The 26282-nt window shown below is 36.4% G+C and overlaps 1 protein-coding gene across 1 annotated transcript in view; it reads right to left on the bottom strand.

Moving 5' to 3' along the window:
• Positions 1 to 26282, bottom strand: part of sez6 (seizure related 6 homolog) — a 105609-nt gene that overhangs the window by 17147 nt on the left and 62180 nt on the right. Inside the window, exons 4-8 of the mRNA XM_004076560.4 lie at positions 13588 to 13780; positions 3171 to 3356; positions 1231 to 1399; positions 680 to 846; positions 399 to 593 (exon numbers count right to left, since the gene is read on the bottom strand). Coding sequence (XP_004076608.1) covers positions 399 to 593; positions 680 to 846; positions 1231 to 1399; positions 3171 to 3356; positions 13588 to 13780 — 910 coding nt within the window. The remainder of the gene's footprint in view (positions 1 to 398; positions 594 to 679; positions 847 to 1230; positions 1400 to 3170; positions 3357 to 13587; positions 13781 to 26282) is intronic.

Here is a 26282-nt window from a genome sequence, read left to right as displayed (position 1 = left end):
GGTGATAGATGTGAGTAGGTTTTGCAGGCTGTTATTAAATTTTGTGCATAGCGTGTGCACTGTAGCACTGTCGGGGCATCTATGTCTTTAATCTTGAGAACTTCTAAAATCTGCCCTCCAAGCACACATATCAAAGTAAATCATTGTTACATTTTAAAAGGAAGTTTATCATGGATCAGAGGAAAGCAGCTTATAGTAAAATGTAATTAATAGTCTGTGAAATTTAATATTTGAATAAAAAGACTTAACCAACCCCTGAAATGATCAAACAGACACAATGAAAGCCTGAAGGACTGAAGTCACCCACATCTGACCACGATCTCCGGTGAAAGGTCTTTTCATTTTCTAAAGACTTAATGCTCCAAAACTGTTCTAGTAGATTCAATCTTTTAACTCACCCCTGCAGGCTGGTTCTGTCTCATTCCACTGTGGATTTTCAGTGTCCACACACTCTATCACTACAGAACCTTGCTCGAGCGTGTAACCGGGGTCGCATGAGAATTCAACCACTGCTCCCAAACCATAGCTGGAGTCGCTGCTGCTGAAGTTACCATACTTCACGAAGGGCTCATAGCACATTCCTTTGGCAAAAGCTGTGGACACAAAGCTCATTTGACGACACAGGTGGGCTGAAGTGTACAGGATGCTTTTAGCAAACTGCCCAGCGTGATCTGCCTGCCTTCATATCTGATGGCTGCTCCAGTGGAAGTCATCGATCCGTCCGTTGTGAACTCGATGAAGAGGTAACGTCCAGTACTGAGTACCCCTTCATTGGGCAAATATTCCACCTCAAAGGAGTCATAAATAGGAGGAGAGTCGATGTTGTTGCCATTTTTGATTAACAATCTGAATAAAAACAGATGGAAAAGACACATCATAAACATTTGCTGGTATTAAAATGTTCCCAAAAGCATCTGAAAGCTACTGTTAAACTTCAAATACAACTGGACAGAATGCTGTAAAGTCATGCAACACGACTTTTATATGTATTATTATATTTTGGCTGTCACAGTTTCTTCTTATATCAACAAATTCCAATTGAGTCATATTTTTAAAGCATATTAGTAAGGAAGAACAATTTAGAAATTCATCTTTTCTTTCTAGATTCTGTTTTTCTCTTATTTAGCAATAAAAATATGAGTTTAAGACTTCAAAGTTCCTTCACTCTATTGCTGTAAATTCCTTTTCATGTTTAGTGTGATTTCAGAATTGGCAGCATGCATAAACCACCTGTCATCATCTTCTGCCAGAGCAACTTTCTCAAAGTGAATGTGAAGCCGATGCCCTTCAGGTGCCTCCAATACCCAGTGGCAGGTCAGATTGTTGCTGTAGTTGCCAGGGAAACCAGGAGAGACGATGCGACCATACGTGGTATTTTTTATCATTCCCCCACAGGATGCTATATGAAAAGAAACAGAGTAATGAGGGACAGGTGAGGGCAAAGATTTAGGAGGGGAATACATGATAGAGTAAGTAATAAAACCATGAATGAAAGTTGAATTTTGGGGGAAAGTCACTGTATGAACACAGAATGTATAGATATCCGGTGAACTGTGGATTGACTACACTAAAATGCAGCTCTCCAAGTCTAACAGCATCTAAAAGAAAGCAAAACTACAACAGTTAGAGTATCAGTTCAAGGAAGCTGCAGCCAAAGTCAAAGCCTGCAAATGACTTTTATCCTTTAATAGCAGTCAGTCAAGTTCATTAAGTCAACTCAATTTAAAGAGAATGTTTTGCCTGCATTTGCATTTACTATATTATATATTATATTAATATATAAAAAAAAAATTCACATATTTTTCCAATAAGTAAGATCTTTTTTTGTAAGACTTCTTTCCTTTTGATTATTGCATTTATTGATAAGTCTGTAGCTTGATTAAACAACAAAAATAATAATTATAGTACATTTGATAAAATCAATCATTTTTACTGCATACATTTCTTAACTCATGGTACCAATGGCATAAATTCAATAGTGAAAAAAACAACTTAATTCAATTTTCTACTAAGGTGTGTTTTTCATCTAAAACACACTCAAAATGAATCATTATGCAGAACTTTAATTTTCAATATGAGTTAATTTAAATAGTGTAAATGTAGCATTTTATATTTTTAATAGGTTGCCATTCTTCACACAGCTTTACAACAGTCATGTTTTTTTTTCAAATGCATGTGTGTTTTTTCCCTTTAACATGAAAACTATACTTTTAAAATTGATTTGCCTCCTAAAAAAATCCAATACAAATGAAGGTTTTGCTGCTCTTTTTTTTCTTCCTGCATTTTTCTGAATTATTGCTGCCAGCAGACAACCTAAACCTATAAATCATCTTTAAAAAGAAAAAGAGAGGTTGGATCGTTGAATCATATATAAATAAATGAAGGCTCAAGGCTATGTGAAATCCAATGAGTTTCATCTTTGGTAAAACCGCTTGTCCTTAAGATCTATGTTTTTTAAATTCACTTGAAATAATGTATGACTACAGTGGTGTAGTGGTTAACAATCTCCCCTTATAACGACAAGGCCCTAGTTGGAATCCTTGTTGGGTTGTTGCATGCTTTCCTTATGGGTTTTCCTTTTGCGTTTTCCCACAGTGCAAAAACACGCTCCATAGGTTAACTGGTCACTCTAAAATGGTTCCGCAGGTGTGAATGTTTGTAGTTGTTTGTCCCTCTATGATAGATTGCCAAATTCTCCAGAGTACACCCCAACTTTTCCCAGCAGTAGCTGGGATAGGCTCAGGCAACCCCTTTAACCCCTAAAGTGATTAGGTGGCTTTAGAAAATTAATAAATAAATAAAAAAGGAAAAAAAAAAGACAATGGATTGATGGATCTTTAAATATTTAAGGCACATTTCTTTAAATACACAAAAATATCCCCCCAGGATAATTACTCATTCCAAACAGATTTTTATAATATTACAGATTATCTTCTTTGTTTTATTGTTTCCCATTATCCTTAACTTATTTTCCTTTAAATACAACAATCCTGTATACTTTGATATACTTACCCATTTTGCTATTAACCTCCATTTTTTAAAATAAATTGTTAGGATTGCAATATTTAAATTCACTAGTGCACTCCCCCTGTAAAGTAAATAATTGCCTAATTCTTTTCTGAACTGTTTCTAAAGCAGTTATAAACGAAGTGTTTGCCATGAGAACTTACCCACACATAGGGGCTCTTTTCCACTCCAGTATGGTTTGGTTGCATTGCGACAGGTTAGCGTTTTGGGACCCTGCAGCCTGTATCCAGTCAAACATGTGAAGAAAGCTTCTCCACCAGCATGGAGGTGTGTCACCGAAACGTCTCCCCCAGAAGGCTCTTTGGGAAATGCACAGCTGAGTACAAAGGCTAGAGAGAAAAGAATAAAAATAAACAAAGTTAAATTACTGCAACTAAACCACAAAACCTCTTAAATGACTTAAATGCTGGGGCTAAAAAGGCCTTTGATTAAAATTTCAGAGTAAAGAAAAACTCATAGCATGTGGAAGGGTCAAGTCGTGCCTTTTCAACCCCAGTGGAGAAACAGCACAGTTGATGCAGTTATGTATGAACCACAAGAACCTTAGTTATCTTCTTAAAAAAAACAAAAACCAAGATGATACCCTTCTGGCAGTGGAAACAGAATGAGGAGTTTTTAAGGTGCTTGCCTTTAGCAGACATTTTTTGGCTTGTCATCATTTACACACCTGCACAATGTCTCATAAAGGTCAGATATAATGTCTGCAAAGTGAGCTGGTGGTGCCCTTCTTGAAAACAATTGCTTCCTATAACCATTTTATCATTCCATGTGCCAGAAACACACACACAAATTGACACAGGATAAAAAATTAAAACTACTGTTCAGCCGGCAGCTGAATCAAGGTGAAACTGGTATTTATGGAGGGCAACCAAACTGTTGTGAGAGACTGACTGGTGGATTGGGACTAGCCCATTGTAGTGAAGAGAGAGCTGAGCCAAAAGGCAAAGTCGTCTCCTCATTAGTCAATTTGCACTCAAACTTTAACCTATAATTGTTAGTTTGGGCCAAAAACAAAAGCAAATCCAAAAATTACTCTTTTTTTTAATAGTAGTTTGGCCCATGGTTATTGTTAGGGCCTAGAGTTCCACCTCTGTTGCTTTGCATCAAAATGAGCCATTCTGTAGGTTTTGGGCATATGGTCAAATGACTTCCAGACACATCCCTGTTTATTTTTCATTTAAACCCATTTCATCATTTTGTCTCAATATGCAAAGACGTTTTCTTAGCCTTGCCTTGAAATGCCTCACCTGAGAAGATCTAAGATAGATATATTTGACTATTTTTATGATTGAAAAGACTATGTGCACTTCAGCCGAGACCCGAAGCTAAGTTTCAGTCTAAAGTGTCAGCAGCATAAAAAATTGCATATTGGCCACTGTAATATATACAAATATAAATATGTATAATTATAAATAAAATATCCACTTTGCATATTTTCTTTAGACATTTTTTGGAAGTTTCTCTTAACTACTAGACAAGGAAATTTTGCTTCAACTGACATGTTTGTTAAACCACAGCCACACATAATGATGTGTGGTTCATCATATTGCGAATGCTTCAACAGAAAAAAAAGCATTGCTGATCTGCTGAAAACCACAGCAAGTCTGGATGTAAAAGCTGGAGAGAGAAGTGCCTGTGTAGTGGTTGTCAAGGACCTCGGATTACCGTAGGGTAAGATCAATGTTCCCAGGCTTGCTCCGCATTATTGTGCTGTCCCTATTTTTAAATAAATGGAGTACAATGGGATGGGGTTGATGTAGATAATGAAGTAAGCTAAGCAAGTCTTTAATGGAAGCTATTAAACAACCTTCTCCTCCTGTCTAATAAGTGCATTGTTCTACCTCATTAGTGCAGGCTCTTTAATGACCAGAGTAAAACTTTTAAACATTTGAAAATGTGGGAACAGCAGAAAGAGCAACATAATTGGACCCTTTATGGTTTGTTCTACAATAGCAGTGAGATTGTGAAGCTTCTTAAAATAGAAACCTTTTCAAAGTTTCAACTTTGCTTAAATTCTGCCTGTCATTATCCAGTCCAATAGATTAAAAGGGTTGAAAATAGTAATGATGAAGAAATAAAGATCCTTATAAAGATTACAGTACTGTAGTTTTAAAATAAATTAGTATCATCAAATTGTAATGGGGATTAATAAATTTCTTTCCATCACCCTTCCCTCCTGCCGTTCAGGGAATGTGCAGCCCAATACAGGTTACAAAGAGAAAGTAAAATACCAAGAATGCGTTGGAAAAGATGACTTGAGCCTTGAGATTAGCAGATTCCAACTGAGCTGAGGGCTCATGGATTTACAGAACAAGGAATAAGTCCTGTGAGCAGTGACAAGGAAGCACTGATGAACAAAGTGCATGTAAGCCCTAGTGATTGCTGAACTCAAAATCAAAAGTGGCTGCATAACTTTGTTCCTTTCAAAACTCTGCTTTATTCTGGGCCTCATGACCCAACTGTGCAGGTTTTCAAACGGTGTGCACGCACAAAAATCGTGAACGTGAAGCTCTGTTACAAAATAGAGAAAACATTAAAGTAAGCCACCAAAATGCATCATTATTTATTTCAAATACAGAACAATAATCAAATAGACCTCTTTGACGTTTTCTAGCAGTGACATATTCTCATTTAAGCTACATTTATTACATCACCCAAATAAAATGTGTACATTCCAACATGTGGAAGAGATTTCAAAACACAACAGAACTCTGGCATCTTAATCATTGCCAAAACAGTTTTAATTGAAGTTAAATCGAATTGAAAAATATATTAAAGCCCCGATCCGCCCTTACTGGCTGAGCAGCGGCTGCATGCCCCTCACTCTCCCACTCTGCCACACTGGTCAGAGTTGCATGTGATAAATTATTTTTCTTTTTTTATCTCCATAGCAACCACGTATTTTTTAGTTGCCTATAGGGGTGACGTGACGGTCTGTGTAATTTTCAGAAGAATTGTCAAAAGTAAAATTTAGGATTTCCCTGGCAACTGAGATTTGCTTCCTATTGATGCTCGAGGAGTTAGGATGTGATAGACTGAAATCCCTTGGTGTTTAAATTTGTAGCTGATACTAAAGGGCATTTTTTGGGAATATTCAAGATGGCACCCTCTTTCAAGGTCAAACTTTGGTTGTGCATGTAGGCTTAACCTGCCGGCATGTGTGGGAAATTTTGTCACTTAAAAAAAGGTGTTTTTTTTTGTGAAAATTTGAAAATCGCTTAAATGTCCTACATAATACCAACAGTCACATAACAAATTAACCTACGTTTAATGTACAAGCTTGCTAAAAAATTTCTATTCAGATTTCCAATGCATTCCTCTATCCCCACCTGCACCCCTACCCAATCTACAAATACTTATTTATTTGTTTGTTTGTTTTTGTGGTTTAATGTAGATAATCCCAAATGACATTGGAGCCTGGGTTTAAGGCTTTTTACCATTCCAATGGCAGGTGTATCAGGGATGCAACGCCAAAGGACATCAGAAACTTCAGGGGCTTTGGCATAATTTGATACAGAAGAATGAAAATGTTTTGCCTGTACTGTTTCTGGACAAGTCAAGGTTAAGCATAAAAAAACAGAAAAAGTGTTGGCTATGAAGAGCTTTTATTTCAGCCTGTCAAGTTGAAAAACATCTCTTTAGGAGTCTTGTCCTCCATCAGCTTAAAGCTAAGTTGTCTATTGAAAAGTATCCATTTTTTTCTGATTTTGAATTTGAACACAGGGAAAAATAACACTGATGTCTGATGCCCGTCATTTTCAGATTTTCAGCAAATCACCACGCCACAGGGACAGGAAACACTGCCCCCAGGTCATCCATTCCATTCCTAGTTTATCACTAGCTCCAATGAACCTAGTTATTGCCATTATCATAGCAGCATTTAAATCCCTATTGAGCATACAATTGGGAAGCCAGAGGGAAAAATTGTGGAGCCAATTCCTGAAGTATTAAACTACGTGCTGCTTCCATTCCAGTAGATGTGGTGCTGGGCCATAAAGTCTGATTGTATTGCCATTAGAAATAATAGATCCACAGACAGCCAGCAAGATTAGCTGCTGGTACTGCAGAGCCACAGGAAACAGCCTTGAAGCTTGCATCTCGCATTAGAGGGTGAGAAGTGACACATTTAGGTTAGCCATAGATCAACAAGTTTAGACATTGTTAAACATTTTTCACTCTTTATAGAAAAACTTTAATTTAACATTTTAGTAAACATGATTAATATTTGGTAAGGATTGTACTGTATAACTAACAGATGTGAAATATGTTTTTTAAACTGTATTTTCTATTATTAAAAATACCAATTATATCAGGAATATGTGTCGGATTTAAACTATTGCAAAAATAAGCACTTTCTACTTCTAGAAAAGATAGGTGATAAAGGACAAAATAATTTTGCTACAACATATTGTGTCACTACACAATACTACAATTTTTTACATGTTATATCCCATTGTGCACACAAGGGAAAAATAGCTTGAAGTTTCTAGTATATAAATACAACATGGTTTGAAGCTATTGTTGTTTTATGTTCTTTCTGTCACAATAAAGTTTCAGGACATCCAAATAATCTCTGCTTTTCATTTACTTGCATTTATCGCAGCATATTGTAAATTTTTGCAAGAATTAAAGTGGAATTTAATTACCACATTAACATCTTCTTGTTTTTCTTTCAGTTCTTTGTGCTGCTTTCATATGCAAAGCATGCTATGAGTAAAGTTTTATTTGATCTAATCTAGGCAGTGAGTGGGTGTGTGTGTGTGTGTGGGTGTGTGTGTGTGTGGGTGTGTGTGTGTGTGTGTTGGAAGGCATGCTACAATTTTGATATTATTGGACAAATGTGAAGCTGTGAGGAATAGGTGAGCTGAGTAACCCAAGAATAGATTTTTAATAAGTGTGTGTGAACAGGCAAATAAAATGCCTTTTTGCAAACGGCCTTATGACAGTTGTGTGGCTGTGTGTTTCTGTGTGTCTAGCCTCAGTGAAGTCCTTCAGGTAAAGAGCTGGAATTGCATCAAATTTTGCAAGGTGAGGATGTGAGATAATGAAACGGGGAGGCAGAGAACATCAGAAACAATGACTGTAGTGTAGATTGTTATTTGATATAATAGCAGTTTATTTGGAAAATATTAGCCAGGAGATAGAATCCTGTTCCAATGTCATCTTCTGTCAGTTATTGTTGTAATTTAGACACACAGCTGTCCCTTGGTAGGTGACTTGTGGGAGGGTTTGAGTGTCATTGGAGCTGAGTCTCCTGTCCTGGCTGTGCATCAAAGCATTGCCTTTTACAGAAAGATCAATAGTGTTGTCTCTGGGAAAGCGATTCAGTTGTAGAAAGCCAGACCATAGTTTTGCGCTGATATGGCCTATTGATTTTTATGTGGTTGGGTTAAATCCTGGATTTTAATGGCCGTTTACTCAATTAAGGTTATTTAAGAGAAATAACAATAGACTAAAGGCAGAGTCTAATCAATCCTTTTCAGAACTTGTGCCAAATTGTAAATCACAGTCAACACAGACTGTCCTCTAGCCATCCAATGTATTTTCTTTACAAGACAGTAAATATGTTTTATTTGTTTCTTTTTTTTTTAACAACCCTAGCATTAATCTGAGTCTAGCTCACCTTCAAATGTCAAACTTCAAAGGTTCTAAACTAAATTAGAACTGTTTTTTATTTAATTTTTTTGCTGGAATTGAATGTATATCCATTTTTAGGCATGTTTTTTTTTTCTTTTTAATAGTCCCACAGCACAATAAAACATAATTCAATAAATTGTTGTTCTCAAAGCAGCCAACCAACAAATCTAAAAGTTAAAAGAATGCTTTTTGTCTTTAAGTCCCACTGTGATCATCTTGTGATCTACTGCAAAAGGGTTCCGGGTGGTCTTTTAAGTATGATTATGTCGTTTTTAGGCAAACTAAAAAAAAAACAGTCTTGTTCAAGGACAAAGTTTCTGCAGATTGGCAGGAACTTATTAGAAATTCCCCTCTGAGTTGGGGAAGGGCTTTTGCCGTGGAGTAAGTTTGCCATACTTCCCAACATTCATCTGTTTTTGTGCTCTCCCACTAACCGACAGCCCCTCAAAACCTCACACTAACACTGGCGGTGAAAAAAAAAATAAGGCGTGCAATATTGGAGCAATCCAGCCGTACTGTTTTGAGCCAGATGTAACCTGGACATGAGGGAAAATGAAGACGTACATGGATCTATTTGTCTGCAACTGAATGATATCCAGAATAGAGCAGAGCAGGGAGCATATGGCCTCCCGATTGTATCACCTAAGTCACAGCTACAAGCTTTTTTGAAACATTTTTTTCATCTGCTCCCGATTTACATAAATTAACAAGTACTCAGAAATGCAGTTTTAAGCTCAGTTTTCTTTATGCATGCCTTGTATCATGAGAAAAATGCTACAAGAACATGTTAAAAACATCAACAACACAATTTTCTTTGGAGTGGCTCTTTAAGAGGTTCTGCAAAAATCAAAACACAGATACTGTTTTTTTTTTTTTTTTTTTTTGGTTTAACTTAGAGTATTTCCAAGAATATTCAGGAAAATCTTGGATAAAAGGAGATGTTCACATGTTCAGACTGCCGTTTCATCTTCATTTACTTGTTTGTATTGTTAATAATATTAATTTTTGTTTTTGAAAAACAGTAAACACATCTAAAAGCAATATTACCAGCCTATTTTAACCTATTACATATGTAAGATATAATAAGAATACAATCATAACATGTACAAGATTTTTCGAATCCAGGCTTGAAAATGTTGATTGGGAGGACAGTTGTCTATTATTTCTACTATGTTGTTTGCAGCAATAGAAATTGTTACCTGATGTTTAATATAAAAACAGAACAACAATATTTCTAAATTACTTTATACAAGCAACAAGAAAATCACTTTCAATAACTTAGTGTGGCTATTAAATGAGGCAAATTATTGCTACAATTTCATATCCTGTGATCTAAACTCAAGTTGAATACAAAAGTATTAATTTGTCAAAAATAATTACCATAACATTTCATGTTGTTGCGGTTTTATAAGTACCAGTAAATAACTTTTGAAAAGTTAGTCCAAAAAGTTTTAAAACAGAAAATGTAACTGTGAATGTTAAATTCACATAGTGCCCGCATGTGTGCGATAATAGAATGAAGTGGCTTCCACACTGGTGCATGCTTCCCTCTCTTTAACATAAAACATTAAATAAACCTTTAATCATGTTCTAAGTGTCAGCAACATTGTTGATGTTATAGAGGCATCCATCAGTCTGCCATCAAAGGACAAGCAAAGACTGAAACAAATTTTAATTATCCCGGGCTGAGATGGGCCTCTCCACAGTTCTGTTCGCTCTCCACGCTTGTCCAGTCACATAACTCACGACTCATTATAAACGACAAGGTGATATCTGCTTACGAAGCAAAGGAACACAAATTGAAATATCTTCTGTCTCCCGTGTGTCTTTTTTTTTCTTCCAGAAACTGCTTAGTGCTTTTTTCCCATTAGATCAATTTAATTTGCTCTGCCAACCTGATGTTGCAGCATATTTTATTTGTGAAAATTGTTGCCAGGAAAAAATAAATCAAAGAGCAGAGTTGTTTATATGACATTGCTTTGCAGGTTTACAACAAATGAGTGCTAAGAACTAATTACAGAAACATTTGTGGGACCGCAGTGTAGTATATAGTATATATCCTAAGATATGAGTTTAAAAAGTTAGTTAGTTAAAGTACTCTTCAGTTACTTCAGTTTTGCTGGTAAAAACAGAAATACTCTCAAAGCTGACAAAATGGGGAACCTATTTTATTTGTTTATATTTTGACAGCTCATAACACCCTAAATGCATTCCCACTAGTGCGCTCATGACGAAATTTTCTGAAAAACATTTAAAAAAGCATATCTTTTGCAGCTTTGTTTCTTGGTAAGTATTTTTTGCATTTTGTAATGTTTACTTCTACAACAGACTTTGTTTTTTTTATGTCTTATTTTTACATTTTTATTTTGTGTTTTATATCTGAATGTTGTGTCTAATACATTTAATTTCACAAGTTTCAAACCGTTTTAGTATTGCTTTTTAATGAGTACTTTAATACCTTTATTTACATAAAACATCAGTACAAAATCAAATGGAAAAACATCTGTAAGCTCTTGTGTGCTGCACATCTTCATTATATATTTTATGGATCCAGCTGTCTCAATCTATGTAGACAAGGCGCTTTCTTGGGTTTCTGCAATTTTTTTCCACTAAATTTTAATGTTTAAATAAGGGTGTCCGTATCACAAAAGATTTTTATTTTTTAATCTCAGGTAAAATTAAATAAATAAATATTTTGTCCCATGATGACAAAATGACGATGTCTCCGATTTTGATTGCTCTAATATTCACTTCACTGTTCAGAGCTCCCATCCTCCAGGTTATTATTGAGACTTAATGATGCGTCTTGCTAATTAAGTCATATCTTGCTCTCAAAAGGGGTTACTTCTGGCTCCAGTCAAAGGACGCATCAGCACTACACCAAATTTAAAGCTTGGGCTTAAACCTGCAAATCAGCAGGTGATGTTACAATGACTGCATCTGTGGTAATACATTTTCACACTTGAAAACAGGAGATTTTCTCAAGAACGTGAGCTGAAATCTTTTCTGGACATTATCTGCAGATGCCCAGAAATGTGTGTCAGATTGTGAGATTATCGGTCAAACTGGAATACACAGGATTAAATAAAATGTCAACAGAGGAGGTATCTAAGAACAATATGGCGCTTAATGACTGTTGTTTCATAGTACACTGTATGAATCCGAATTTGTAATGTAAAATTGATTATTTACAAGACATTTTTGCTATCCACAGTATCTCTAGCTGCATGGACCCGTGCCTATCAATATGCAACCTGACTGTGATGATATTCATACATGGCATGGGGTGAACAGATTTTATCTGACATTAGTAGCCTGATCTTTACAGTCTTTACATTTACCAACTCACCATAGCGTCTCAGTAATGTGGTGGAATGAATGTTTTGTCCACTAGCTTCCACCAGCAGCTAAAATCGATGGGGCATGTAATTGGTGGCTGCTTTGTGTTATTGCTAAGATAAACAGACATTGTTAGCAGCATGGGAGATCAATGTCATGCACAAAGCAAGTGAGGGAGAGGGGAAGAAATAATGGACCATCATGTTCACTTGATGAAGTGGCAGCCATTTTTTTTACATGCTCTTGTAACTGTCACACATTTGTCATGATGCTTGATCACATCTAATGATTTACTTTTCAGATGCTTTAATCTTTCCAATGGCAAATGGAATTCGGTCCTGAAAAGATTTGGTTGGATGAGAATGTGAAAGTTTTAAATGGAAAACGCTTGTACACATCATTGGCTGTATCATCATGAATTGTCGAACGGCTATAGTAATTAAAATAAAACAAATTGCAAAGCAGTGAAGAGTCAATCTTATGGAAAAAAGCGTAATGTAAGTAATTAATCATTGTCATACCTGTTATTGTTGTTGCATCTCCTTTCTACTCATGCTTGATTGTATCTACAATAACAATGAACCCCTGCTCTTGTGTATCTGCAAATTAAGCTATCATCCTGCCAGTTGTACAAAAAAAAACTTATTTTGAGCAGGATTTTTTCTGTGTTTTGACCAACACAACTTTCAATGTCTTCGTTAGTACTGTATTTTCCGCACTACAAGTCACACTTAAAAATTAAAAAATTAAAATAAAAAACGACAGTCCCCCTTAAGATCCCAGCAAACAGCACTCCCATCATTTCCCAGCTCAGTTATGGTGGAGTGTCCGGCCGGAAACTGGAAGCAATATGTTCAAATCCAGGCTGAGTTGTACTGCTGGCTCTATTAATGGTACCCATTGCTTCCCTGCTTGATACTCAGCATTAAGTTTTTGGATATGGGGGTTAAACCACCAAATGGTTACCGAGTGTGGCTGTGTCAATGCTCCCGCAGGGGACAGTTCACACCTAAGTGACAGTTAATGGGACTTTAACTTTAACAAGGTTGAGAGTTACAGGTATTGTGAATATGCAAACTCTTCATACATGGTTTATGTGGAGTATGTTAAAGTTCTAGAGTTACTGTGAATTCAGTTAATAGGTCTGACAGAGGGACTTATGTATGACTCTTTGTGTGCCTTATATATGGAAAATGTTTACAAGTAGACCATTCATTTTGTGTGGGTTATAATGTGGAAATATGGTACTTATCAAGTTAGTTTTTAAGTCAAACTATTGTTAAAACTAAAAAACCCAAACTTTTACAAGTTAACAGACATATATCCTCTAGGTCAGCTCACAGCAATCCAAAGATCTTAATTTAAACCCAACTATACTTATTTTCTTTGTTCTTGAAGATAGTGTTTTACTGTTTTTCCAGTAACCCAGTCAGGTGTGAGAAGTCAGAGAATTTACAAAGGCTGGAACTCCCCACAAATCAGTTACACCTTTGGAAACCCCTTGGAAGAAGAGATGAAACATGTAGAAGAGAAACAGTTGCCCTTAGTTTAATGTCTTTTGAAGTTTCTGTGAAGTTTGCTCACCTTGATAATGAAGCAGGAGGAATCCTGAGTTGAGTCGTTGGTCACTACGGAGACGGATTGAGATCTGGTTGCTCCAGCTGCGCAGGATGAGGCCCCTCATTAGGACTGATTCATTGGCGAGGATGAAAGGTTCTTGACCCCCTGTGTCCTCAACAGTCACCTGCTCTCCCTCCAACACGCTCACATTAAGGACCTAAAACAGAGTCAACGTAGAGATTAGCCTATTTCTTTTTAGCATGGTTTTATCACTAATTGACTTTTGCTGCTTGAAGCATCTAACCAAGTATCAAAGCCATAACAAGTGCATGTTTGGCACAATTTTAGCAGAAGTATTCCCCCTAATGTTTTTCTCATCATCATGAGTTTTACAACTCAAACACTGACCACAAAAAAGCTGTTCTCCCACATACATGTGAAGGAAAACAGAAGCTCCAGCCATCACTGACAAGTTTAACTGCAGCATTCTTGTGTTTACAGCAAAACTTTATTCTATTAATGTTGCAGAAAAACTGGGTCACCTGCTGTGGTGCTTTGCCCACTTGTGTACCAGCACAATTACAGGAAGATTTATTTGGTTTAGTTATTTCTTTGTTAGCTTGCCGCTGGATGACACGTGTGTTTCTGAGTAATTATGGTGTGTTACACAAATGATTCCTCCTCTTTCTGTGTTCACATTGTGCCTGTTAGCAACTCTGTCAACAGTGCTTTATTTTTCTCAACAGGTTGAACGACATCTGCAGCTAAATCTGGCAAAGGAATCTCAGGAGTACTGTGTGTGGTTTTAGCTGTCTGGATAATGGAATACTGACACACTTTGCAACTACATCTGATTGATTCTCTGGAGAACTTTAAAGTAGGACTGCTAATCCAACAGCAGGTCATGATTATTATTCTGTTTGAAAAAGGAAAATGCTTTCACCTTGACTTTATAAGGTTAACCTAAATGCAGCGTTTGGGATTTGATGACATTTACTAATGTAATCCAGCTTTGTTTTTATCAAATATAAATTTTGCATCTTTCTTTGATTTTGTGTTTCTTTTTTTGTCACAGAATGTATGTATGCCAAAAATATATATATTTTGTATTTTAATTGGCAAGTTTTTACTAGCAGATCAATGGGCTATTTAAATTGAGTTCTGACTGACAATTATTGAGAATTTAATAAATACAAGAAAAAACAACTGTGAGCTAATTTTAATTAGATTTTTTTTTGCACCCTTATAGAAAAAATCATTTTACCAAAAAAATCACTACAAGAACTTCAACAGTGAGTATTCTTTCAAATAAAAAATAGAACTATAGTGTAGATCTTAGTACAGCATTTGCAGGTCACCTAAAAAGTTGGGTTAACTTATGCATGAAGTCTGCCTAGCAACAAAAATATTTTTTACATTTTAGCTCAAAGGTGAAGCCAATTTTACAAGTGGTTTCTTTCCTTTTGGGCCATATCAAGATATATATATGTTTGAAATAGTCCATCATAACCCATAATATTAAAAAAGACATTGAAACATATTTTGAATCTGATTATTTATTTTAGATACTGCAAAGAAGAAAAGGCACACATTTCCTGAACCCACACACCAGCATATAAAGTTTTGTTTAACCACAGAGGAAGTGCTAACAAGGTTAAATAGTTAGAAATACCAACATGACATTTGTGCTGAATATTTAAGATGGCTTTAATAATAGGAAAGAACTTCCTAATAGCTTAAAAATAAGAGTGTGTGCAGCACCCATAGCACTCGCCTGACATCATGCACTTTGTAACTTCACTTCTTTTTGGTGGCAGAAGCATCTGCCACAGCAGCTCTTGACTATTGTTCTGCTTGACAAAGGAAATGCTTTCAAGTTGATTCAGTGTAATGAACCTGACTTTGGCATTTGGGTTTAATAGGCTTTCATTGAAAGTCATCTGGCCACGGCTCTTATCAAATCAAATCACCTTATTACATTCAAAATCCTCCCTTGCATCGTTTTACAATGTTAACTTTCATTTTGTGAATAATCTATGTTTTTATAAGTTTATGCAGTCCTTTTTTTAGCAAACAGCTAAAACCCAATTATGCAAACCATTTGCATAAACAGTTAGTAGAATCTAAGGACTTCTTTAAACACATAAAATGCATCTTAAGTGTCTGCAGCTTTTGAACTGCAACATTTAAGCAGATGGGAAACAGGCCTGTTCTGAGAGGCAGGTGTGTGCCACAAAGCAAATAAAAAATAAAAAGCTTGCCCTCCATAGGCTGGTGTACGTGTGAAGGAGTGTTGGGGTATTAGCCTGGAAAAGCTTGGATGGTGGGCGGGATGAGCCCTATTCACAATGTTGGCAGCCAAGTGAATTTGGTCATGTTGACTAACCATCACTCAGTTAAATGGGAGCTGTCAGGGAGAGCAGTGAGGCTAATGGACAATGTGAGGCTGAGCTTGGAGGTGACTTCTGGAAGGATGCATGAGATTAGCGCTTTTGATTGATCTGATTCTAACTTTTAAAAATCTTTTTATACTTGAACACAAAGCCACTCCTGCGGTTTTGTCACAAAGTGACATGAGAGAAAGCAGTCAAATCCATAGGTAATAATGTATATATTCTAACTTTCAGAAATAATCCCCATGTTATTTATAAGATTCAGCAACATAATGAATAATAAATGAAAGCTGCATGACTTAAGAATCCCAGATTCCCATTCCTCAAGGGCAACAGCAATGACACAGCCTGAGGCACTTTATTTTCCCTTTTTTCTCAGAGTTAATATAGAGAACTTGAACATTTTGTAAATCCAGTTACATCAGCTCGACTTAGAACTTCATAATCCTTCCCATTGAACAGAGCAGTAATTATCTATCATACTTCACATTCATAGTCATTCATTTAAGGAATAAGAGTTAAGGGCAGGTCATTTGCAATTGCAATTTAATCTTCTAGAATTTAATCCTAATTTTAGAAACTGAGTGTCCTGAATAAAAACTATAACATGTGCTTTTTTAATTCATTTATTTTTAACCCGTTCCACCCTGAAAGTTTATTTGATTGACCAGTTGAGAAAATGTGACGATCGGCACTTTCTGCCGTCCGGCTAGTTTTGATAATCACTAAGATTACTATGGAACTTCACATTGCATTACATTAGCCCTGCACTAAATGTAATGTGGAATCTCTTGATTTGTATAACTTGTTTTTACTCATCATGTGGAGTATACCAATTAAACAAAATATCCAAAAGGCTTTCAGGCTTTTAGTTATTTGCTTTAAAAGAAAAATAGCTGTGTCATCTTGCAGCACGCATCCTCTTTTGTGTAATGAACTAGCAGTCAGGGCTTGATGCTGATCTGACATAACTCCTATTATTTGATGGAAAGTCAGTTGCATTCTCGTGATAACCATTTAGGCAGACTTAGACAGTCTTTTATTCCAACTATTTAAACCTAAAGGGTCTAAATAATGCAAAATTTACTTTTTGAGCTTTTAAGTGTATTATAATGTTAATTCCTCTAAATGAACACCCCTAAAGTAGTATTTTGATCCATTCACACATCTCTGAGTATTCCTATGAAAACCTACGCTCTGAGCTACAACCCCTCCCACTCCACAGAAACAAGCGGGTTCTCACACTGTGAAGTAGACCAGTGAGAACAGCCCCTTCCAGGAAGAGTCTGCGCTGCCAGCACCTCCCCCGGGCTAGCACAAATACACTCTTTTCTCAGCGGAGCTAGTGGTGATCAGCTAAACGCTTTCCTTTTGTATGCACAGTATAAAATCCGCATTTGCAAAAGTTTGGACGCTGAAACCATGGGGTCTACTTTCATGAGGGGCTTTATTCTGTATATAAAATGTTTCCAACAGACGCTTTAAAAGCAAAAGAAAATTGGTTTCCAAACAAAATCAGACCGATTGTACCTTAAATACAAACTAAAAAAAAGGAACTTGTGATGCTTGAGCTTTACTGGTTTCCAAAAGAGAAAAACTGTGTTGCATTTGTAATTTAATTTATCATGGGGTTAGAAACCATTTTATAGTAATGATATGTTCCTACCAATTTACATTCATCTTTTGACTGTTGTTGTTTTTGCTTTATTGAATTTAAAGTTTTATCAAATGTTTATATATCTTTCATCTCATGCACCTTGTGTTCCTTGTGTTCTGCGCTTGTTGATTAAAGGTGCTCTCGAAATTAAGTAAAAGATTGATTCGGTCGGTCGATCGATTGATTGAGTAATTGATTGATTGAGTGATCCTTATAGGCAGACATTTAGTATCTCTATCAGGAACTGACGGTGTAGGACCCAAAATGCAGGAGACCATGCTAAATCTTAAACATTAAATAAACTTTGACATGACAAAGGTACAGAAATAATTCAAATGCAAGCTGGAGATAGAGTGGCAAAGCAGACATCCTGACAAAGAAAAACTGAAAACTGGAGACTTATTTACTAAGGGTCATTAAAAGAAAAACCAGACAGTTGGATGATCATCAATCTAAACTTGGTATAACTTACCGGGGGTAAACTTGAAAACACAATGTAACAAAAACTAAGAAAATTTCCCAAAAAATCCAAAGTGCATAATCCTCACAATCACTTTCCATAATGTTGGACAACAGTAATCAATCATTAAGTTTAGCAGAAAATAATGTTATATCCAATTTTTATATAAATATTGTAAATTAACATTAAATTTATTTTTAATTTTACTCTGTGTATTTTTTAAAGAAAAAAATCATGACAAAATGACCCCTTTGGTAAAACAAATTGTGGCAAAACGGATTACACATCTGTAAATAAAAATAAAAAAGCAACGGCCTTAACAGACAACAGTAATTTAATGAGAAAATCTCTTTTGGCTGTGTGACTTCATAGATCAATGATTGAAATCCTACTGGTCATGTTTTGGCTTCAGTTGCTGCCAAGACATGAGGCTTGGAAACTTAAAAATCCCCAGATTTGACAACACACTACAATCTGAAATCTGACAAATTTTCTCTCAAATTATTGGCCATGCAGAAAAAAACTCTCTTAATATTATAAATTCCCCCAATTTTTTAATTGGGCCCCTTTAATTTTTAATCTGGTTAAATAATTGCTTCAGTTCTCTCCACTGCACATTTATACATTTATTTCAGTTTTAAAAAGTATTAAACATCTAAGTATTGCACTTAAGTCTGAGTAAACGAGTGATATAAATAATGATGAGATTCCCTTTGCTCTGACTTTTTATGCATTTATTCACTTTAATGCTGTTATCTTTTTGGATTCTTACTCTTTTATTCTTTGATTTGTTTCTGTATTTATTATTTTACCTTGCTCAGTAGCATCTGCTGAGAGGGGGTCCTTCAACCCTTTCAAACCTCTGGTGCCAGAACATGAATATGAATTAAGGTCAGGCAGATTGAAAGTTTTAAATGATGTAATTCTTTCAAAATGTGTGCTAAAGTCGTTTTTTTTTTTTGCAGCCTCTATGCTTGCAGTAAATCTTACTGAGGTCTTGAACATCCTTTCATACTGATTTAGGTTTTTTGAATGGTGTACAATGGAACATTTTTACATTATTACCAAGCAACATGTAATACTTAAAGAGGATCCTACATTTAGTGAGCTCCATCAGATTGCAGATTTGTGACCATGTGGTTTACATATAGCAGTGAGGCTTATGAGGGATGGGTGAACAGATAGTGGACAGTGAACATTTGGGCTGATAGATAGTTCAGCACCGGAGGGCTCAATCATCTGTCATCCACCATGGGACCCGTCAGTGCAGCCAGCAACAGCTGTCCTGCCTCAATTATGAATCATTGGCCTTGTCAGGAGACCTCAGACTACCTTATCTTCACCAGTGCTGCTGCCAAATGCCCAGAGGGGCTTTTTCACAATGCAAAAAAAAAAAAGTCTCTGCTACACAGACACACAGGTGTGCATGTACAGTGGAATGTAACTGCACAGCCATGCATGTTGTTCTGGCCTGTTATGAAAGCAGACTTATTTTAAATCCAAAAGCTGGAACCTCTGCCTCAGCATAATCATTTGGGGGACTGAGGTTTTGGCTGAACAAGCAAACTCATGCACCAACCATAACTTTATCAAAAGATCTGTGCAGTTTCAGTTGGGAGGCCTCAGTTGAGGAAAAAGAAAGCATTCTCTGAAAAAGCTAACCTAAAAACCTCCACACAATACAAGAAACTCAGAGCACTTACACACCTTACAAGTGTTCCCTTTTTCACAGCAACTCTTGCAATAACTAATCAAAATGAGAGGACCAGAGAAGGTCATCTCTTTCCTCAAGCCACTGCCTTTTCAATCAAGCTACTGTAATGAACACCCTTCAAGGCTGGAGCACAACTGACAGACGCACAACTACACATTGAATGCAAACAATGAAAGAAAAAATCTCAAATATTGTTTCTAAGGACCGCAGTATTAGATGGAATGAGCGGTGTTATCCATGACCTTTTTAGAACAGAGAGTTCTTGTGAGCTGCATTGCCGAACAATGTCAGGGAACAGTGAGGAGAGATAAAGATCCGTCCCATCACAAGGGTACCCCACTTAATCTGTGACCACAGTAACCCCTAGTGTCGCTGCAAGTCCCACACGAGAGATGAACCAATAATTTCCTTCAAGCAATTAGCACTAACTGTCCACCGTTGAATACATAATGACATCAAAGTTTCTCCTGAGGCTCGGAAATATAAAATCTGTCAAGAAAGGCCAAATTTCTGCACCTGGCAAGTCATCTTTATTTGCTTATGTTTTTGTTTATCATACTGGTACTATGCACAAGATGAGTGGGGCGTCCACGGAGAATGACTCTGACTGATGTTTATTGCTGAAAACATCTGGTGGTGCTCTAAAATGAACATTTACATTGACTCACAGGAGCTATTGCAAAGGCAGAAATGAACCATGCGTAATCAAAATGACACAGTAACACAATACATGGAAAATAAATGACCCAGCTGTTGGGGGCAATGAATCAACTTCCACTGGACTCAACAGATGCGGTGTCATCATTACTGTGATAAAACCCACTAGATTGCACTGTGCAACATACTGGTAATGTGCCCTCCTCATAGTCACTCTATCTCCAGCTTGCATTTGAGTAATCTCTGTACACCAGATCGAGGTGCTGTTTTTGTGTCTTTCCTAATACATTCATAAAAACGGGAAGAAAAAACCAGTACTTACAGGATTCATTACGGGAGAAATGTTATCTTGCTTGAACATTCACCTCTATATATATAACCGCCAAGGCCATATTCTGTTCTCCCATGCCTCGAAACAATGGATTTTAACCAATCGGCAAAAGCTCGAACGTTAATAGGAACACACAGGAGCCAGAAGGTGAGCACAATGCTCACTTGCTTCTTGTCACTTACATCCCCTCTGAGTGAAGGACCAGCCTAATTTCCTGAGACCACTAAGCTTAAGCACCTTGTAGTGATCTCCAGTTTTGTTTCCTCCAGAGACGAGATTCTTGCTATCAGATAAATCAAGCCTACTTTGTGTGGTTCCTCCTGGGCCCGACAGCTATATTTCTTTGTTGTAGTCTGCATTTCTGCATAGATTTAAATTCATATGTTCCCCGTAACTCCTCATATTTTCCAGCCTTTTTTTTTTTTTTTTTGCATCCATCATTATGATTCTGGAAGACCTGGAGAGCACTTAGCCTTCCACCAGGCAGATTTCTTTTTCTATGACAGCGAGCTGGATGGAGGAGCAATTAGCGTCACCTGAAAGCATTCCTCTCAGGATAGCTGGGGTCCATGAAAACTCATCTCGGCAAAGCCAGACACCCTAAAGAGCTCATCACAATCAGACTGGCCATCTTTATGTCCTGGTTTACTCGCCCAAAGCGCAAAATAATGAAAGTTTCCTTTTGCCTCATTTCAAGTTGATTAAAGGCAGCAAACCTACACTGGTTTTCATTACTCACTGTGGCCTGTGTGCCACATATGGCATTGTTTGTGCCGCGAACAATTTGGGTCACTGAGCATTTAGACGAATACCGTATAATAAAGAAGAACTTTGCTTTTACAAAAATGTCAATCTCTGCTTTTTTTGGAATTACGACACTTCCTTGTAGCCATTTCATCTGATCGAAGCCACAACTGCTGCTAGACACCAACAAAACAAATTTAATTCCTTCGCTCATCAGAAACCCTCAGCCAGGGTCAGTGCCTTGAGCATTTTGCTTCTTTTGTAAGAAATACTGGAATTAAAATTAGAGTGCAAGGATCAATGCAGCAATTGAGGCAGCACTGAGAGGGGCCTATTTGCCAAGTATTGGTGCCGCTTATTAACATGACTATTGATTGGAGTCAGAGGAGCGTGGTCAGAAAGGCAGCATCAAATACCAATCGTTAACCCTCAAGTCAGGATTAGCTGTAAACACTTGGCATGCTCTGTAACGTCTCAATCCTTAGAGGAGCATTTCATTGATGATCCTCCTCCAAAAGGTCTCACGTTAGGTGTAATTCATTTGCACTTCAAGCCTTGAGCTCATTATAGATTCTTACATTTCATTTGCTTTGTTTTGAATTATGGGAAACAAAAATCCTTTGACAAAGTTTGAAAAGCTTGAAAGCAATATTCTTTTACACTCATTTCTTGGTATAATTGGCAAACCAAAACAAACTTGTAATTGGTGTCACAGTTTCGTATTTTTTTTTATGTTTAAACTTTATACTGAAATTTGTAAACTAGTATTTTAGTGCTATTACTCTGCGTGTATTTTAAATCTGATATCACAATAAATTAGGGCTGTGTCACACAGACAATACATACATTTTGCACATTTGCCATGTATTAAATTTTGGTCTTTCCTGATACATGCGTGATATACATAAATTATAGGTGTTTCTGACCTTCGTCATTTGTCAATATGCACAGATGTCTGTTAAAGGTTCAACCGATGGGTCTTTACATGAATTTGGTTTTAAGCTGTTATGTAGTTTATACACAATTATTAAGGTAAAACTATACAACTGTACAGGATTTTTGCGAGATGCATATGGAAATTTTTGGCTTTCCACGACCGTTCCACGTATGTCTAACACACATTTCACGCGTGTACCACCAATGTATAACGTTTATATTGCGTTTATGCCACACATATCATGTTCATATTAAGTACCTGACACATAATTCACTAATGAATTGCACATAAACATGTGTGGTTTGTTTCTTCGTTGATTAACGTGTTCTTTGCGTGGTTCATTCATACTTCTGTGGTTTTAACGTGGTTCATTCGTGATACATCTGTGAAAATTTCATGTAAAGGCCGCAACTTTTCTCACTTTTTCTAATTATAGTTATGCATGACCAATTTTTATCCATGCAATATGGGCAGAATGTACTTAGTGGCTGTGTGAAAAAGCCTTTAGAATAAAAGAAATGAAGCACATAAGCACAAAAATAAGGGAAAAAGCTTGAATTTAGTTAATTTAGTAAATGCAAGTGGTGAGTCTTTTAATGCCTACCTCAGGGCACATATATAATGTAAATAATGCTTTATCATTTTCAATTAAAACCAATTTTTATTGAGACAAAAAAATGAGGACAGCAGTCAGAAAAAATATTAGACATTTCTTAAAGAAGCAATAACATAGGATTTTAGGCATGTAACCCTTACCTTGCAGACCTTTACACCTGGGACCTACTCATAATGCACCAAGTGCTCCATGGGAGAGTAAATTTGACCCCAGACTCTGGTTTGTTGATGTCATCACTCCCATTTTGGTTTCGGTCACATAAGGGCTTTCCTGCTTGCAGGCAGAGGTTTGCCATGATTGCTTTATGAGTTACATTTTTGAGTATTTCTCCTTTTGAATAGCTGTCAGTCAGCGCAGTTTTTACAGAACCATTGTTACCCCTGACTCTATTTGTCAGATTTTTTGAAAGAAAATTATTTTAATAATACAGAGCTAGAGGAGATTACCAAGGTTTTGATGTTTAGCACAGAAACATTTAAAATGGGAACATAAGGTTTTTCATCTCAAAAAGCAGTTTGAATCTGTGTCACTTTTGTCCCATCAGATTGTACTTAACATTCACTTTAATTGTTTTTTTTATATTTCGGATCTAAATTGATACATAATGGGTATTGTACTTTCAAAATCAAATAATCACAATGTACTTTTTCAATTAAGAAGTATTAAAGACTGCATGATCGGGCTGATCAGTGAGCTTGTGCAATGCACGTGCACTCTTTGGAAGTGCACGTGCATCACAACGGCTCATTAATTCAAACCAAGCGCCTTTCTGACAGTTTGATTGACGTTGATTTTTAAAGGAAAAATATTTAGAAATGCAAAAATGACTTAATTTCTAATGAAAATTGTTCTCCTTCATAAGAAAAATGCCACACGCCCATGTCAAAAACTCAAAAAACATTATTTTCGTCGGAGGGGGACTTTATATTGTCTCTTAAGTGTGTTTAAGGCTGTTAAAGAAGGATACCACATAGAAGGGATGTGGTAAAACAAGAAAGACACAAGAATTCTCCAAAGACTATTATTCCATGGTCTGGAGCTAAAGTTAAGAATCTGCTGGACTTGAGGTATATAGGCCATCAACATATATGTATTAATGTTTGATGACATAGACACAACGTCACTGATCTGGCAGCTGACAAAAAAAAAACACCTGTGTAGAGTTTCTTTGAATGACAAGGTACAGAGGGAATGCCTGTTATGGATGCCTGCATCTATACTGTTATTTTTGTTCCCATTCTTGATAAAGAGAATACAGGCAAACAGGATTTCACACTGACATCCTTCACAGGGCATGAGCTAACATTCACAGATTCACACCTTTACTTACAATTCCAGTGTTTTGGTCAAGCTGTATGTTTTTAGAATATATGTTAATACTTTTTATTTGAATTTGACTTGTATCAGATACTATTTTAAGAGGACTGGAACCTTGAACTGACCCATATGCAGTCACACAGCTTTCTGTATGCTCAAAGTAACACACACATGCACAAGACTAAATATATCTATAGATGGAGAACTGTGCTGGTATTTTTAACTTTTTGTGCTGAGCAAATAAAATGAGCCCGGAAAAATTTTACCTGCAACCACCTGCAATACTTAGTTTCTGGTTTCCCTGAGGTTTAGAAATTTCTTATGATGCTACAAAATTATGCTAACTCCTTTGTAAACATTAGGGGCAAATCTGAAAGAGAAAAAAAAATAATAATAGCAAAGGTTTACAAAAGTGTGATAAAAACAAATGTCATAAAATCCACTCCAATCATTTTCTATAATTATGTAAATTTAAGGCTACCAGCAGATGGAAACACTGCTGCGTTTAGCCTTTGTGGCAGTGACAGAACATCTAAGTGCTCTTCGTTCCTCAGGAGGGGAGACTGTTTCATTCAATTGACCAGTCAGAACTTGTGCAGAACCTGAAATATAACACCCAAACGAAGCAAAGCCAGTGTGGTGAGAAATAGGGAGAAGCCAGACGACAGACAGATGGCCTGGAAGTCGATATCTGGCTTATCCATCCAGATTTATTTGATCACACAAAAGAAATCTCCAAAAAACTAATTCATGGATGGACTTGGAGCCATCTCTATCTCTGTCAACAAATCTCTCTCTGTCAAGATATCAATTTACCACATCTACTATTTTAATAGCTCCATAATCAAACAGTGCAGCTGCTTCAAAATATAGACCCACATTTGTAGCCTGGGAGTTTCTCAAACTGTCCAAATCCTTACTCACACTGAGCAGACTCAAACCAATCAGTCCTGACATATAATATGAAGGTTTTTAGAGTCATAATTGAAAATAATAGGCAATTCTCATTTGACAATTGATCGTGCAATTTAAAAACAGATTTTGCAAGTTGGAATTCAATATTAAGATTAACATTAAATAAACAAACATTAAATAAAAAAACAGCATCCATTGCATTTGAAATTGTCATGTTTTTTATGTCATAATTCAAATGACAATGCATTTTGCAATTTACAATTCAATATTAAAAATGACATTTATACATGGTTTGCTTTAAATTAATTTTAAAGTAACTTTAAATATATTGCATTGTGAAATGCCATGTGGTACTTAGTGAACCACAGAAAACAGTGGTTGGGGACCAACACAGCAGGACATAGCAGCCCTAAAGATGTTCTTCATAAAATCTAGGCAAAACAAAGCAATTGCAGTTGTAATCATAAACACAGAAGCTAATTCATTAGCGCATTCTCCTCTCTAACTTCAGACGCCAAATACTAAGTCTGATACACTAAGAGTACGTATTCATTTCCATTGTTTAGCTTACCCACCATTTCAAGGATGCATAAAAAAAATCTAGTATACTTGGTTTTATCATCTTATTATTGGCAACCTTAATATCAAAAATCTATGTTTTCTATGTGTATCTTAAAAGTCTCAACATGTTTCCCTGGATACACCTTATGATGATTCTAATGATGAAGTGCAGTATGTTATGAAGTGCACTGCCTTTAAAAAGTGCTTTACTTGTTTATTTTTGTCCTAAAAAGTGAGAAATATATTGGTTTCTTAATCCTCCTGCAATTATTCCGCATATATATATATCATAGTTCGGTCAGAATCACCAGCTGGGGCAATGCATTACATGGTGCTGAACAGTAAAACTGGGTGCAGTAAATTTCCCTGGAACATTTTTCTTACCCCCGCCCCCCTTCTCCTCCTTCCCACAAGCTT

Source organism: Oryzias latipes, chromosome 14, assembly GCF_002234675.1.
Source record: "Oryzias latipes chromosome 14, ASM223467v1".
Classification (NCBI taxonomy): Eukaryota; Metazoa; Chordata; class Actinopteri; order Beloniformes; family Adrianichthyidae; genus Oryzias; species Oryzias latipes.
Note: the sequence above shows the minus strand (reverse complement) of the source record. Positions and strands in the feature narration are given on the sequence as shown.